This window comes from Macrobrachium rosenbergii, chromosome 2 (assembly GCF_040412425.1).
Source record: "Macrobrachium rosenbergii isolate ZJJX-2024 chromosome 2, ASM4041242v1, whole genome shotgun sequence".
NCBI classification, from domain to species: Eukaryota; Metazoa; Arthropoda; class Malacostraca; order Decapoda; family Palaemonidae; genus Macrobrachium; species Macrobrachium rosenbergii.
Genome location: NC_089742.1, coordinates 40,938,013 through 40,955,512, shown reverse-complemented (window position 1 = coordinate 40,955,512; position 17,500 = coordinate 40,938,013). Strand labels below are relative to the sequence as shown.

The 17,500-nt window shown below is 37.2% G+C and overlaps 2 protein-coding genes across 18 annotated transcripts in view; one reads left to right on the top strand and one right to left on the bottom strand.

Annotated features, from left to right (window-relative positions):
• Positions 1–11,892, top strand: part of LOC136842869 (anti-sigma-I factor RsgI2-like) — a 68,108-nt gene extending 56,216 nt beyond the window's left edge. The window contains exon 3 of the mRNA XM_067110759.1: positions 11,441–11,892. Within this exon, the coding sequence (XP_066966860.1) occupies positions 11,441–11,892 (452 nt within the window). The remainder of the gene's footprint in view (positions 1–11,440) is intronic.
• The window catches only part of LOC136845769 (mucin-2-like), a 1,649,806-nt gene that overhangs the window by 1,224,805 nt on the left and 407,501 nt on the right, over positions 1–17,500 (bottom strand). The gene's annotated exons all lie outside the window — the stretch shown is intronic.

The window sequence follows — 17,500 nt, the reverse complement described above, 5'->3', positions numbered from 1 at the left end:
GTCTCTGTCACCAGGAACTAAATTCAGAAACGCCATTTCTGAGAGGACCCACCATGCAACTGATGAGAGAACCGTTGTAATGACGAGCGAACCGAGGAGGTACAACACAAGTAGAAAATAGACTGAATAGTTTGGAAAATACATGAAGGATACGAAGCAATGTCAACGAACATACCAGGTTAGATCATTACCCAACAAGGTATCTACAGTATATGGCAAAAATGTAAAGTTCAATGAAACACTTTCAACTCGACCACGAATTTGGGTAAAGGGGCTGGCATTTTGGAAGGTGGTAGAGCGGTCTCGAATGTGTAGCTTGCCTACGCCTTTGACAAAATAAATAAATAAATAAATAAATAAATAAATAAATAAATAAATAAATAAATAAACAAACTGACACCTTATCTTCATGACTAATAATGATATTTACCTCCCCATAGCACTTTGTTCAAAGTTAAACTGCATTCCCAAGCTTCTTCAAAAAGCAGTTGTTGGACGATAATTAAAAAAAATCGCCTTCACGATCCTCGTGTTATCTAGATAACAAAAGGGACTGAATGATTGATTGATATGATTTATAACGTGGCGTTACACCATATGTGGTTATCGACGCCAAGTGGCGGGCAGTCACTATGACTATGAGACACATGCATTACATTAGCTTCAGTGTGTTCCAGTATACAAAACTATACCAGGTTGGAAGTGAATTTACGGTTTTAATTTTACCAATTCTACGAAAATAAATTTGCCCACAGTTGGAACTGAATTTTAGGTGGTTTCATTTTCGTACTTTGGCAGATGTAGCTTGTACACGGCGGAGACTTAATTCTTAAACAGGGGAGGAAATTTTATGTTCTCGTTTCAGTAGTTTTAAGGAAATAAACCCAATAAGGTTGTGAATGAATTTAAGGTGGTTTTCATTTAAATATAAGTCTCCCAATAGAGCAGGCAATTAAATACACAATACTGAAGAATATCTGTCTTTAATTACGACAAAGCTCGGTCGTTAATTTAGATTATTTCAGTGCTATTTTCTTGAAATACAAAATTTTTTAGGAAAATGAGAAAATCAGTATTTTACTAAAAACATAATGAAATAGGAGGAAAATGAGACAAAATGTTCGACCTATGACATGACATATCAATACACCACTAAAGTAAAAATTAATTACAAATATTTATATAAAAACTAAAGAAATAATTCCACCCCTGTAATCTCACCAAACGTACAACGCTCTCGGGCATAACACTGGAGGATGCACTAGCCTTAACTCGTTCATAATGCATCAAGTTAAAAATAAACTATGGTGAAATTATTCAACTAGAGCACTATTTAGCGCAGTTTAACAACTCTTTCACGTGCAGGAATAATAATAAGAAAAAAAATACCTCATGCCAACGAAAGATAAGTTCACACAGATTTATTTTCCTGGTACACGAAAGTAGAAATAATTTCTGATCCACAAGCAGTCATTTCACGCGTATATTTCATAGCCTAAGAACCGTACTTAATAATGTTATATTACTATGGGCATGGTAATGTTCTCTCTCTCTCTCTCTCTCTCTCTCTCTCTCTCTCTCTCTTTTATATATATATATATATATATATATATATATATATATATATATATATATATATATATATATATATATATGTATATGTATATATATATATATATATATAAACATATACACACATATATATACACATATATATATATTATATATATAATTGTGGCTATAAATGCAATTAGTTTATAAAATCAACATTTTCATTCAATCTCAAGTTACTTACTTCTCTCTCTCTCTCTTCTCTCTCTCTCTCTCTCTCTCTCTCTCTCTCTCTCTCTCTCTCTCTCTCTCTAAAAAAATCAGAGTCAAAGGAGCGAAAAGCGTCCTGAAATCCCTTGCTATTTATTCCTATTTTTCCCTGGAGATTTTATATAAGAAACTTACGTATTCCTCGTGCGCATGCGCGAACTCGCCGTCCATGTGTTGGCTGCTGCACCCCTCTTTTAACCTCCTGGTTGCCCTGAATACTAAATACAAGGAGCTCTTTTGCCACATCATTTTTTTTTCTTTCTAGACTTTTCACTTCTTTTCATTGTTTTTTCTCACCTCCTCTGAAAAACGGAGGACAACATTTTAATAAAAGTTTTGCTTCCGAAGATTTTAATCCGTTTGCGCGCTCGTGCATATTTGTACTCTCTTTAATTTTAGAAAAATCTAATTTGAATTCTGACTTTTGTTTCTTATCACAAAAGTCTAACAGAGCGAATTTACGCAAGATTCCCTTTCTCAACTAATATAAATTTGGACAAGATAACATTACATAATTATAAGGAGTGATGGTGACATCAATTCAACAGAACGTAAACTTTGACAAGACAGTGTTAAACTTATAATCATTCGATTATGACATCACTGAATGGGACGCGAATTTACATAAGATATCACTAACCACTGAATTATTACCATAGGTTACGATATGATCTAGAACAATGTAAATCTTGACTGGGTGGTATTGCCTCCAAAATCATTACGGTAAATTGTGAAGATTTAAAACAGCGTAAATTTTGACATGATAGCATTATTATGAGATACTGGAGTAATTAGGTTGAAATGAAATTTAAGGACGATAGCATTACTCTGGAAGATATTATTACTAAACTGATGGTAGAATAGAAAAGAATAAAGGATTTAGGCCAAAGGCCAAGCGCTGGAACCTATGAGGTCATTCAACGCTGGAATGGAAATTGACAGTAAAAAGGTCCGAAAGGTGTAACAGGAGGAAAACCACGCAGTTGCACTAGGAATCAAGTGTTAGGAGAGGGTGGGAAGGAAGATGGAAGAGAGAAAATATGAACGGGGATACAGTAAAAGGATTTAAAGGGGTTGCAACTAGCGGCCGAAGGGACGCTGCAAAGAACCTTAAGTAATGCCTACAGTGCACCGCATGAGGTGCATTGACGGCACTACCCCCCTAAGGGTGATTATCATAAACACTGTATACTGCAAAGCCATTCCTTGACTGGAATTCTAGATATCATGATTGTTCTCTTATTGTTTTCCTCGTGTATCTGACATTTTCTCCAGTCGAAGATTTCCTCAGTCTCTATGCCAACAAATTTTTAGTTTCGTTTGGTTCTTGAGAAAACAATAAATGAGATCTGAGAATGTGTGCTTACTCAATTAAAATTCCATCCCTTTCCTCAGGTGTCTGACAAAGAAGGAGAGACCAAATAAATTAGAAATGCAGATAATAGTTGAAGTGAAATAATGTGCAATATATATCACAACCGTTAACATATTTAATACTTTCTTGCTCACCAGATATTGCAACAGGATACCCACTACCTCGCTTACCCTGGATACGTGAATCAAAATAAATAAATAAATAAATGAATAATAATCTTTTGATCTAAACATTTGTTGTTGAAAAAGGAAAAAAAAACACACAGATAACGGCGGGCATGATATTGCAAAAGGGAAAGTAAAGACAGAGAAAGAGAATATTAAAGGAAAGAAGAGAGGTGTATGATTTCGCTCGAATGATTTAATGGAACAATTCTTGCAGCGAAATGATATGAAACTCCAGAAGGAAAATCCCCACCCCTTCGGTGCATAACAAATCTTGTAATTCTGCGTGGAAACTAAAAGGGGAAGGGGAGTTGCAATGACATAAAAATAACTTTAGATATAAAGCGCATTCACTGCATGTACAATTATTCATTGATATATTATGTTGTACTTAAAATATGACTCTGTGAATCTGCATATAATTACCATGTCCTCGTCAGGAAGTCAATAACATAAAGCAACCATGATTCTCTCTCTCTCTCTCTCTCTCTCTCTCTCTCTCTCTCTCTCTCTCTCTCTCTCTCTCTCTCTCTCTCGATGAATAAGTCTTGCTTGTGCACTGCCCTCCTACGCCGAAATTCCTGTTGCCATGTTAGAATTTATCCTTTCTTTATTTTTTAATCTTCGTCGCTTCCTTTCCGCGTCGAATTCTTTTTGGAACCATGCATTTCTCATATCCGAAACTCGCCAAACCGAGAAATGCTGTTCGCTGAAACATGGAAAAATACAATGAAAAAATACCGGTTGTTTCAAAAGAGAATTCTGAAATTTGTTGGTCCACCTTCGCCGACCAAATAAACACGAGCAGACTTTCAGTATTGCCCGAACAAGGAACTGACTCCCAAGGGTGAACTTTCGTGAGATTTCTGGAGATAAAAGGGAAAGAGGTCTCCTTCCTCTTTTTGTCTTCAAATTGATAAAGATGACATAAATACGATCAAAATTAAATATTTCATACTGGGACATACAATCTTAAATGCTAAAAAAAGATATAATTTCCAACCACGAATTGTTCAACATGGAGGACTGTAAAAACCACAGGAGTTACCATAAACGAGAAAGATCCAAGAAAAAAACTGAAAGAAATCACATCAGCTAAGATAGCGATTGCTTCATCCTGTGAATTCTTATCACTTTCATTACTGACGTTTCACCTTCTGAAACCGAGACATAGAAGAAACTGTAGTTTCACCTTCTGAAACCCTGACATTTATGACTGTTTTTCTCGTGAAAACACGATATTCAAGACAAGATTTATCTTCCTTCACCATTCCATTTTCGAAGCTGAAACTTCACTTTCTGCAACCAGGACACTGAAGAATCCAAGTTTTATCATATGAAACCATGACATGTTGGATACATACTGACAGCACTTTATATATCACATCACTTAGGATTCTGTTGTTAAAATATTATTTCCATTACACTTCCTGTTCGAGTTTTTTCTCACCCAGCCATCTCTCTCTCTCTCTCTCAACCAACTAATTATTGATAACTAACCAAGGATGTTTACACAAAGATCCACCCTCTCTCTCTCTCTCTCTCTCTCTCTCTCTCTCTCTCTCTCTCTCTCTCTCTCTCTCTCTCTCTCTCTCTTTATTGATAATTAACCAAGGCTGTTTACACAAAGATCCACCTTCCCCTACCGCAACACCTATTTGCTCCAATACATTTTACCATGGTGGAAACAAAAGAAACTAAGAGGTATAAGCAAATGAATAACAGATGGTCACAGAGAGAGAGAGAGAGAGAGAGAGAGAGAGAGAGAGAGAGAGAGAGAGAAGAGAGAGGAGACAAGGGGGCGGATTAGTTAGCGGTGGTTTGGTTACGACAAATAAAGGCTTATATGGGGGAATATTAATGGGGCTAGACCAACAAAAGCTGGCGATTATACAGATTTTATTAAGGGGACATCTGATACACATATCTTCGTATCTTTTATTCTATGAGAGAGAGAGAGAGAGAGAGAGAGAGAGAGAGAGAGAGAGAGAGAGAGAGAGACTTAAGTCACTCACGAACGAAAAGCAAAGAACTAAAAACCTGATCACTGTAATCGACATGAAACATCAACAACAAAGTTTAAATATTTTTCATGTTTCTAAAGACCTCCAAATCCTCTAATAGCTACTTCACTGTCAGTTCACTCACGAAAAAGAACGGTTCCTAGCCCTAATAAGCTAGGAAAATTGCATACAAGGATAACCGATTCATTTCTATAAACTGGCGCTACTAACGTACTATCACAGAAAAATGGCCGGGAGATAGGAGAGCGATGGGGGCGAAGCTGATCATTCAGTCTTGACGCAGTCTCTTATTTAAAGATATGTTTTGATATACCAGCGAAAAAAATACTTGTAGATAAGACCATTCGGTCCCAACTGTATTTGACAGTTAATTAAGGATGAAACTAAAGTCAAGAAAAGTCAGTGTGTCACTCAGTCTTTCTTTCTCTTTCTCATCAAGCCTCTCTCTCCCTCTCTCTCATTAAGTCTTTACCGGGCTCATGTATAAGGCAACAGCCATGACTACCTACTTTTACCCAAAGGAGCTCTTCCGCTCACCCCTCATGTCCCACTTCCAAACCCCTCCAAGACGGTAAATTCCGACCATACCCCCTTCGGGCAAACTCCCACTCCACCGTCTCTCCAACGCCATGAATTCAACCACTCTACTGCTTCCCTTTCCCACCGCTGCTCAGAACTTCTTTTCAAAATATTGTAGGTCCTCGATACTTTGGTCAATATATCCACCCTTGTGCCTGCAAGGAGGTTATTGTGCCTGGTATCCCCTGCTATCCCCCTTACCTCCTTCCTCTACTCTCTCGTCCTACGTCATTTACCCTTCTTCAGTGTTACCACCAAACTCCTCATTCTCACTTCCTGCAGGTCCCGGTCCTCAGCACCTTTCTTCCTGAACTGGAAGCCCTAAACAACTTTCCTCCAGTTATCCCGCTATTACCTGCTGCTATCCTCCCCCCTCACCTGTCATCAACCCCATCCCTCCCTCCCTCCCTCTCACACCTCTTATTAGATATCTTCCATACCCTACCCTCCAATCCCCGCCTCTATAGTCCAACAATTTTAGTAGGCACCTGAGGGGAAGGGAGGCCCTTGAGAGAGAGAGAGTTTTTGAGTAAGTTCCATTGCTGCCACCCTTAGGGACTCTCGAGACCAACCCTGCGGGGCTTTACGCTGCTGATTCCAGCGAGGCCCTTTTAATTCATTTAATCCTAACTCATTAATCTGTGTGGTAGGGGAATTCTCCTCTAAATGCCCTGGCATGACAGTGTTGAGAAACAAGTGGAAAAGGGTGGGGGGGAAGGACACAATTTTTTTTTTCCATTCCTCAAGCACCCTTCCTTCCCTCTCAAACTTTTCTCGGGGTCCCAGGCAGTCGCACTTTTGTGGCAGATCTTGGGTTCAGGTGGCCTGTTAAAACATTGATTTTCTTGTCTCGACTCACTTTCTGTGAACAATGGAAAGTCCATAAACCCCTCTATCAGTCATTTCATTGGTGGTTGTTTGTATTTACAATGCCTCTGTTTACACTTCAAGAGATGTTTCTAAATGATTTTGGAATTTTTTGTATCATTTCCCTGAATCTGTGAATGCTGTAAATACACGACAGCTTTTGGAGTAATGTTTTTTCTTCTGCTCAATCCTGCTAAGATCTCCTTTTCCGCGAGCATTCCAAACAACAAATAACAATACAACCTAAAGGCCGTGAAGCGACAGAAGGACCTCTTCATAACAATAAATATAATCGCAAACTAAACGTGGATTTATAGTTATAACAATAGCCTATACTAACAGCAAAACGTCAGCACATAAACTAAGTGGCTACAATGCTATCACTGGTACTTATCTAAATCTGAGTTTGTGTACAATTCCAGAATTCCCATCTCCCTTTCTAATTCAAAGATAATTTCGTCTTAATTGGACTCCTAAATAGTCTCTACAGAACGGCCTTATTCCTAAGAACAACCCCCTCTCCCCTCCCCGCTCTTCCCCCAGCTTTGTGGTCTAAGTGGAACGTGAAAGGAATAAGCCGTATGTTACACAGTTACTGTGAGATCAATTTAAATTTTGCTACTGAAATGACTCCCTAAATTAAGCTGTATGCCACTGGAAGAAAAGTGTGTGATAATGGTGAAGCACGCCCCCTTTAAAAGAGGCAGGCCCTATAGCTCGGGAAACGCAGACGAAGGCAGAGAATGCCACACACACACTAATGTGAATGATACAAGGGCTGATTAAACCGACTGACCCTCGAGTTCGCAATTTCCACGGCATGTGAGAGAAATCAAAGGCTGAAGTTTACTAAACACTTTCCTAGTTTAATGATATAAGAACTTTGTAAGCACGTTACGCTACGAGGTTTATTCATTTAGGCTATTTCTACAGGTCAAAACTATTCCAAGTCAAATATGAAAAAATAACATCAAATTTAGATCTGACCATCAGAATAGAAGCAACATTTCTATACCCGTTATTCAGAAAAGACCAAGTGCAACAGGAAAAATATTATGACAAAATCTCCATGAAAGATTGACTGACTAACCTACTACATTAACTATAATCAATGATGCATTAACTGTAAAACACACATAATCAATGATGCTATAATATATATATATATATATATATAAGAATATATATATATATATATATATATATATATATATATATATATATATATATATATATATATATATATATATATATTATATATATATATATATATATATATATATATATATATATATATATATATATATATATATATATATATATATATATATATATATATATATATATATATATGGTTATTACTATATCCTATATATATATATATATACTTACACTTCCTCACCTTACACCGTAATATTATCTAAACCTATTAAAAATGGGCAATATGTCATAACGTTACATTTCTTCAAGTAGGACAGGAGCTTCGTCGACAAACTTTAAATGTAATAAGACACATGATAAGAGATATGCATCTTTCTGAAAAGGATACTGTCAATAGAAAAGGAATGAAAAGCTCGAGATGCAAAACTGAAAGGAGCACAAATGACCATCGGGATATAAAAATTGGTGAAACGCAGTAAAAATGCTTTCTCGGTCAATTGTGTGGGGTAAATAACTGTGTAAGTGCAAGTTTATAAGATATATAAGTGTAGTAGCTGTATAAGAAAATTCATATAATTATTTACATACATATATATATATATATATATATATATATATATATATATATATATATATAATATATATATATATATTATATATACATAACGGCACCTGTGAACTCACTTATTTTCAACGTCGTCTCACCAGCGAGACCCGTGATGAATCCCACAAGAAGGAAAACTGATTTCGTTTCCTCGAAAACAACGATACCTATGCAATGAATTATGATGTCGGTAGTTAGCTGACTGAATAGGGATGCAGTCAAGGTGAGAGGGGCAGGGGACGACGGCTCCATCCTAAAGTGATGAACTGGGAATCGGGTGTTTAACAAGCATAAGAGCCACCTTTCTAGGAATAAATGGCGAAATGGCGTAGAGTTGAAAAAATGAAAAAGCAAGCATAATAATATCTTGTACAGACCTTATACGGCAAGAGACAACAATTTCCTCTGAAATGCAAATACACGAAGGACTTCGGTCTAATATTCAAGAGGGCATATTAATACAAAACTTCACAATCGATGGCAACAATAACCAACCAAAGTCTGCAACAACAGGAATCCTATTACCGAAGATATATCGAGTTAAACTTGGATGCAGATATAATTGGAAGTTATTCAGCTTCGGTTTCCAGGCTATTCATTACACGACGATGTTAACGGCAATGGGGCACAATGGTACCGTAGAACCAACCGTGAATGATTAATCCTTTATTTATTCCGCTTTCATGTATTCATGATGTAAGGTAAGATAGAAAAACACGCACACACACACAATATACATATACATACACACACACACACACATATATATATATATATATATATATATATATATATATATATATATATATATATATATATATATATATATATATATATACGTGGGACACAAGGAATCTGATTACTCTGGAAATAAATTACGCTTCACAGAGAGAAAAAGGGATCATTGTGTCCTCGGAATAAAGGTAAAATAAGCTAGTAGCGAGACAATGCATAACGATAACTTGACAAATCACATGGATTCCGAGAGCTCAAGGAATCAGACTCATGGTGGAAATTAGTACCGTACGTGTCAAATGTCGAAAGGATCAAAGCTAATCTCTCTTTCTTCAAGAGAAACAAATTTTCAACGGGGGACTTTGTTGCTAATAATAATAATAATAATAATAATAATAATAATAATAATAATAATAACTAGAGCGTATTCTTTACGACAATAATGTACACATTTCCGAACAAATATCCAGCAGATGTTATTAGATATGCAGTTATGCAGTTACCAAGGATTTGGGGTCCTAGTCACCAATCGACTTTTTTATATATATACCCGGCAATAATGAAAAACAAACAGATACTGATTTTGAAAATATCAAAATTAGCATCATCAAGTCACCAAAGAGTCATATAATCATCTCAAATTGTTCCACGGAAACAATTAAACAAATATGTCAAGTTAGTTGAGTTATCTGCCAAGCGTATTTAACAATAAAAAATAAACCTCAAATTTCACTTTCTTTTCAAACTAGATTCTCCGCTTTCCGTTAAGTCACGTCAGTATGATAATATACTAAACGGGTAAGATCAAAACGAACTTTTAATCTAATACAATTTGCAAGATGAGATGTGACAATCTAATTAGTAATGTCGGGAGGAGAGTCGTCTACATCAAGTTCCAGGTGAATTAAAAGGAAAAGGCAATATATTTAAATATACATACATATATGTACATGCACACAAACTCACACACATACATATATGTATGTATGTATATATATATACTGTATACATACATACATATATATATATATATATATATATATATATATATATATATATATATATATATATATATATATTTTGAACGGATGAATGACGATTCAAATGCCGCAATTATTCAGCATCCACTTAACAACAAAGCAGATCACACAACAGTTTTCAAAACTGCTGAGAAGAGTTTCCTATTTTTGAAATAACCTAATATACCGTTTTACATACTTTCGTATGTTGCCATGTGTATATATGCATACGTAATCCCAATTATTCTGTGCGCGCAAGAATATGTAAATAAAATGTACAGTATCCTTTTCAAATAAGGACAAACACATGTAGTGAGGTTGCAAGCTCTACTTTATTGCATATCCATATTTCCTGGTTCCAGATGAATTATTTCTAACTCTGAAGTCTCCAGTCCTTAAATGCTTTACATGTCAAACGACTGTATCAATTTTCTGGTTTGCATTTGTCTGCAAATGTAGGATTTATATCACAAGCCATTTGGCATCAACACGTTATCAATGTTCTAACAACAAATCGTACACACATAAAAAATAACTTTAGTAAAAGTGAGATTATTTGTGTATCTGCAGTTAAGTAATAAATATATAAATTAAACATTTTCTTGAAAAAACACACACACTCAAAGTACATGAACTAAAACTTCAACTATATATTAGGTAACGTCTCTCTACCTATAGCTTAATCAGACAAACCATACAAAAATTCCCCCCTACTTCCCAGAAAAAAACACGCACAAAATACACAAAGTATACATTACTTCCAGAGACCAAGACAGGCAAAAAGACAAAGGATGCGGAAACATTCACACCTTCTTTCAGACAGACACAAAGGCTTTAACCACTCGCATCATCGCCGGGCGATTTATGACAGTTCTTTCAAATTCTTTCTGAGCTCATAATTCATGAGCCCCATTTCACCCCCTCCCCTCCTGAACACAAAGGAGGAAAGGTCACGGAATTCTGGTTTGCGGTATTTCATTTAAGCTTCCTTAAAAAATGATTAATGCCACTTTGACGCTCAAAGTGCTGAATAGTGGATGAACCCATTGTGCTTAAATCTTCAATACTGGCCGGTGTATATACTTATACAGAGGGCTCGACAAAAGTGGGTCGAACTCCTCAGGACACCCCAAAAGTGGGGTCGAACCCCTTAGGACTCCCGAAAAGTGGGTCGAACTCCTTAGGACTCCCGAAAAGTGGGTCGAACCCTTTAGGACTCCCCAAAAGAGGGTCGAACCCCTTAGGACTCCCAAAAAGTGGGTCGAACCCTTTAGGACTCCCCAAAAGTGAGTCAAATCCCCTAGGACTCCCCAAAAGCGGGTCGAACCCTTCTGATTCCCCAAAAGTGGGTCGAACCCCTGTGGACTCCCCAAAGGTGATTCCAACCCCTCATGTCTCGCCAAAAATGGGTCGAACTCTTGAGGACTCCCCAAAATTGAGTCGAACCTCTTGGGACTCCCAAAAAGCGGGCCAAACCCCTTATGACTCCCCAGAAGTGGGCCGAAACCCTTACGACTCCCAGAAAGTGGGCAGAACTCCTTAGGATTCCCCAAAGTGAGTCTAACCCCCTCAGGTTTCGCCAAAAATGGGTCGAGCCCCTCAACACAATATGCCACTCACCTCTATCTTGCACCACTCACACTCTAGCACCTCTTCCAACACATTTATCCTTCCGCTTCTAGGTTTTCCTCTACTACTCCCCCGCAATAATTTCCAAATGTCTACTCTTTTCCCTATCATCCACCATTCTTTCCACATGACCGAACCATCTCTAAACACTAACCCATCTTTTTACCTACGATAACCATTTTACCATACCGCCTTCCTGTACTACACTGTATCACACATACTACTAACAAAATTTTCTCTACAACTTCCACCTTCCTTTTTTCACTTGCACTAAACAAGTACACTTCAATTCCATTAAGAAGAGTTTTGTTCACCAGTCCCTTCATACATTCGAACCCTGGTTTCTATACGGACTCTAAGTTTCCAGCAAAACTTTTTCATACATCCTGCTACTGTACTTGTTTCGCCTATTCCTTGACTCACTTCTCTTACTCTACCATAATGCCATGTATTTACTCTCATATACCAGTAAAAATCACCTGCTTCCTTTCTCTCATTGTCCATATCAGCATTCACTGCTCTTTCTTCCTGGTTCACTGTACTCTTGCTCACGTTTACTCCCAAATTTTTCGTTTTGGAAATAGGTTACTTTCCAATTCTTTCACACATCTCTACAATACCTCGTCACTATCCCAATGAGCATTCTATGACTTGTAAACATCAGCCATTCCAATGGTAAATCAAACTTTCTCATTGCATATCCGACTTCTAATTACACACACACACACACACACAATATATATATATATATATATATATATATATATATATATATATATATATATATATATATATATATAAAGGAGAGATGCTGCGTGGAATGAATGCCGTTCTGTGTTGGAGTATCATTAAGATTTCTTGAATATTGAGGACAGAAGAAAAATAGTTAAAAGAAGCAAGAGTGAAAGGGATTAATGCACTGACAAGAAAGCTTGCTGTACGGAGGTGGTAATGGTACTGAAAGACTGCTGCTTTTACTGTACAAAGGTAAAGGGGCGGAGGTGGTAAGATGAATTATAAGTACCTAATGTTATTCTGTACTTCAATCATCACAGAAGCTGGGCAACAAAATTAAACGAACAATCGCATGCATTTTAGGACATTTCCAAGATAAGTATATGAGCCTATACGAAAATAAATAAAGTTATAGTTACTACTAGTTATTGAAATCGGTGACAATATGGCTTTACCATAACAACTGAGAATAATGAATTATGACCCAAAAAGAGAAGTCGCTACAGAAATTAGCAACCCTCAAGAGAATCTCACCGACATCATTTCCATCCAATAAATGGTAATGAGGAAGAAACTTGAGCCATTACCTGTCAATCCATGAAAACAAATTTCCTCCGGAATTTTCCCATAAGGGGAAACCAGAACCCACGACCTGACACCAATGACATAAAATTAACATAATGGAGCCACCAATGTTTGGAAAACCAAAACCCAACAAAGAAAGGCGTCCTTGCAAAGACAAACACACAACATGAATTTATACATACACACATTACATATACTGTGCATTTATATATATATATATAGGAGTATATATATATATATACATATATATATATATATATATATATATATATATATATATATATATATATATAATATATATATATATACACATACACACACACACACATATATATATACTGTATATATATATATGTTATAAATATAATGTATATGTGTATATATATAAACATATATACATATATATAGTTTGTATGTATGTATGTTTCTGTAACAATACAAAATGCTTTTTATGCAGAAAACCAGTGGAAAAAAATACAAAACAGACACGCTCATGAAGAAGATACAGTTTTTATAACGCAGATTATACACTGCCATTTCCCGAATTCGCAAGAGCAAACAGCACACAGTAACAGCAGCTGAGCTGAGGAGGCAAAATTGTAACGGAAGAATCTTCCCCATAAAGTTGAATAACGTCAACTGGCGAAATACCAAACTAGAAATTCAATTACGAAAATGCCTTTGTTCCTCCCTCCTAGGCCACATTTTTGCACTTGCTCTCACGTGTCTATTTTCCTCATACACACCCTTGAGGCTTATTATCATAAAAAGGGTGTCCTCATCATTTTTTTCTTTTTTCGTGAAAATTTATACATTTATTTACCATCCCCGAAAACGGTGTTGGTGCTGAAGTTAAGCATTCATCCGTGTCTGTCTGCTCTCTTGTCCTCAAGATACGTCAGAAACCTATTGGTAAATTTTACTAATGAAATTTTCATGGGTCATGACCAAATGAGATTTCAGTGTATTTTGTGATGATCCAGGAGGTCGAGTTTTCTTTGCGGTAGCAAGTTTTTCAGAGCTTTCAGCCTTTTTTTTTTTTCTAGCGATTACGGAGGTTTTTTTTTTTGTCGATGACAATTTTTTTTAGCTGGCAAGTTTCTTTGTTTTCTTCTTTGCCATTACGGAGGTATGCAAGCTTAGCAATTTCTGATGTAGATGTTTCTAATAAAAAAACTTATTTTTTTTTGGGGGGGGGAATGAAAACGGGATTTAATTTTGAGGACTTCTTTTTGTATGCAGAATACAAATCATATCATATAACATATCAGCACTTCAGACTCTCCAGATGTATGTTGGCTTTCGACGAAGACGCCGATGGACGGTTGTCAACTTAGTGGGTATAACATTACTGGTCCGCCAAATAATAGACAAATTCTATATTCTTTTAAAAAGAACAGATATGGCAAAGAGAAATCCAATTTCGTAAGTGTTCCCAAAATAAGTATGTCAATGGATTTGATTTGTCAACTTGGCAAGAGCTCGCCCAGGTTTTTAAAATACAGAGGACGAAATTCCAAAATGAAAAGGAATGAACAAAAGCCTATTTAATATGAATAATGGTCAAGTTAATATAACACCAACAACAACAACAAAAATAAGTGGAGCAAAAATACTCCAAGTGCAATTCATTGCACTTCCATGAAAACAAATCTACATCACACCTAGCCAGTTTTAAAAAGCATCCGGAAGTAATCGCCATTCATACAAATCTGGCAAAGCCTTGGAAAGGTACGACAAGAGCGGGTGGTGATCTCAAAAGCAACTGAAACATCGAAGTTGCTGGTATAATTTAGCATTATATATCTAAATAAAAGTCTTAAATGCAATCACTAAATTTTGTTTGCTTCTACGTTCGCAGGTGTCTGCGACCAATATCAAACAGGCTGTTTGTATCCATAATTATGAAGTATAGTTAATGTAAATCCCTACGCCTTTCTTACTTACAGAGAGCGCTTTCCTTCTCACTCATCGAGAGCAGCTCTAGATTCATACCCATCGGAAAAAGTTAAGTATAGCTTAGTAAGCTCAGTAAACTTTTGGAATGAGGTTGCTAGGCCCACGCCCTTCTTTACCCTTGTTGCAACCCGCAATAAGGACTAACTGCCAGCTACATTGTTAATACACTGCTAATGTCAAGAGGAGCACAATGTTTCTCAGGTTATGTGACCTGTCACTTCCATCCAAGGGTAGATTTTGGTCACTAACTGGGGAGGGGGTACGCGCGCGCGCACACACACACATATGCGTGTGTGTTACATAAAGTGAAAACATACAAACAGCGCCATAGATTCAATAAGCAGGAGTGGTAGAATATTCATGAATGCATTGAAAAGATCGAGGAGATAACGTCCAGAACGTGCGAGATTACGACCTCTTTACTGAGCCTTTTCAGCGTCTCCGTAAAAGACTGTTTGGACGCGAGGAAATAAAACTGGAGATTACCAGTAATCGCCCTAATAGTGTAGGGAATTTTTGCCCGATAAAGCATTGTGATCCTTTATGCCTGACGAACTAATAGGAAAACCGGACCAAACTATCCTCTCTCTCTCTCTCTCTCTCTCTCTCTCTCTCTCTCTCTCTGCCGGAAATTATTCCCAGCCGGGGGAATGCACAAAGCTTCCTTTAAAGGCCTGCGTGAGAATATATGCGGGCGCTCTTGCATGAAATTGCGAGCCTCGTAGAAGCGAAATCCGCAGCCGTCGACTGAGGAGGAGGAGGAGGAGGAGGAGGAGGGAGAGGAGGAGGAGGAGGAGGAGGAAGGAAGGAGGAGGAGGAGCAGCAGCAAGAGGTGAGAAGGAGGAGGGGGAGGAGGAGGAGGGATAATCGTACGTGTAGAATCTATGCTACATTGTCCTGCTCCAAACAAGATGAACGGCTGCGAGTTTGCAGGTTGGGTTAAAACTTTAGCAATAAACAACGCTCCCCTGAGTATACACGCGACGGGCTTACGTCACGCCGAGAGGCACGACAGGTATTTATCGTATCCACCCTCACTTTATTTCTAAGGGTTTTCTTATCCTTAATTCTTTATTGTGAATTAAGTTTATCTTCGTACAACGTTGCCACCACTCGCCCCCCACATGCTTGGGTAAGCTGCCGCTGCGTATGTTGCAGATACAGAATGCTTCAGCTCGGTAACTTGTGAAGCAGGGTTTCAAATCTGCTTAATCTTTGGCGACTGATATACTTTGATTTTTCAAGCTTTTACAAGCGTCACAGGAGCACTGGTCATCGACTCTAATTTGGGTATTCATTAGAACATTGGCAGATCTTAATCCATTTGTTTCATCGTGGTCACTCGAGGGATCAAGCACCCAAGAAATAACTTCTACATCGATTTTTTTTCTCTAATATTTCAAGGGAATGGAGAATAAGTCTTTGAACCTTGAAATATAACATAAATCATATTTTAGAATGAACTCCTTTGTCAACCTGCTGTCATATTAGCATATCCTGTTAATGTTGTTAGACTTTATTCAAATATTTTGAAAGCGTGGGTTCTTGGTTAATAATCTGTATGTTAAGAGACTGACAACTGTACCATTCACCATCTCCAAAGACTTGAAAAAACGGCAATTAGAAACTGATACCTACACATTTTATTATATGTTATAATTCTAGACACACATTACCCAAGAACTCTGAATTATGTGAAGAAAATTTATGCCTCCGAAGCATAAATCACGTGGAACCTGAAAATAATGTAACGCTCCCTATTCTCGAGATATCAACACCAAAATTATGTTCCGACCAATTGGAGGAAGGAGCTTCGCCTCTGAATTCGTTTTATGACGTTACCACAAAGAGAGATCTTCTTTTGAAATCAGTTAAACAGCAGCACATAATTAATGTGACGATTTCAGAGGTATCAGGGTGCAAACAGAATACTGTAACAGTACAAAGCAATAATACCAAATTTCCCTCGTCCCACTTTTAAATTTCAGTACTAAGGGACTACAGTTGTTTGTTTGGACTCGCAAATTCCCCCAGGAACCAAGCTGGTCCTTGGACACAACCATTTTCGTGCAGCACCACGATATAAGATCATTGCTTTCATTTACTCAGTTTCACAATACGACATACTGGCCTTCTTCCTGTTACGGTGTTGGTTTTCATTTAGATTTTGACGAAAATACTGATACGTTGATAACTGACCTTCATTAGGTCATTATTTCCATTATGCAGGTAAATGCACCAAC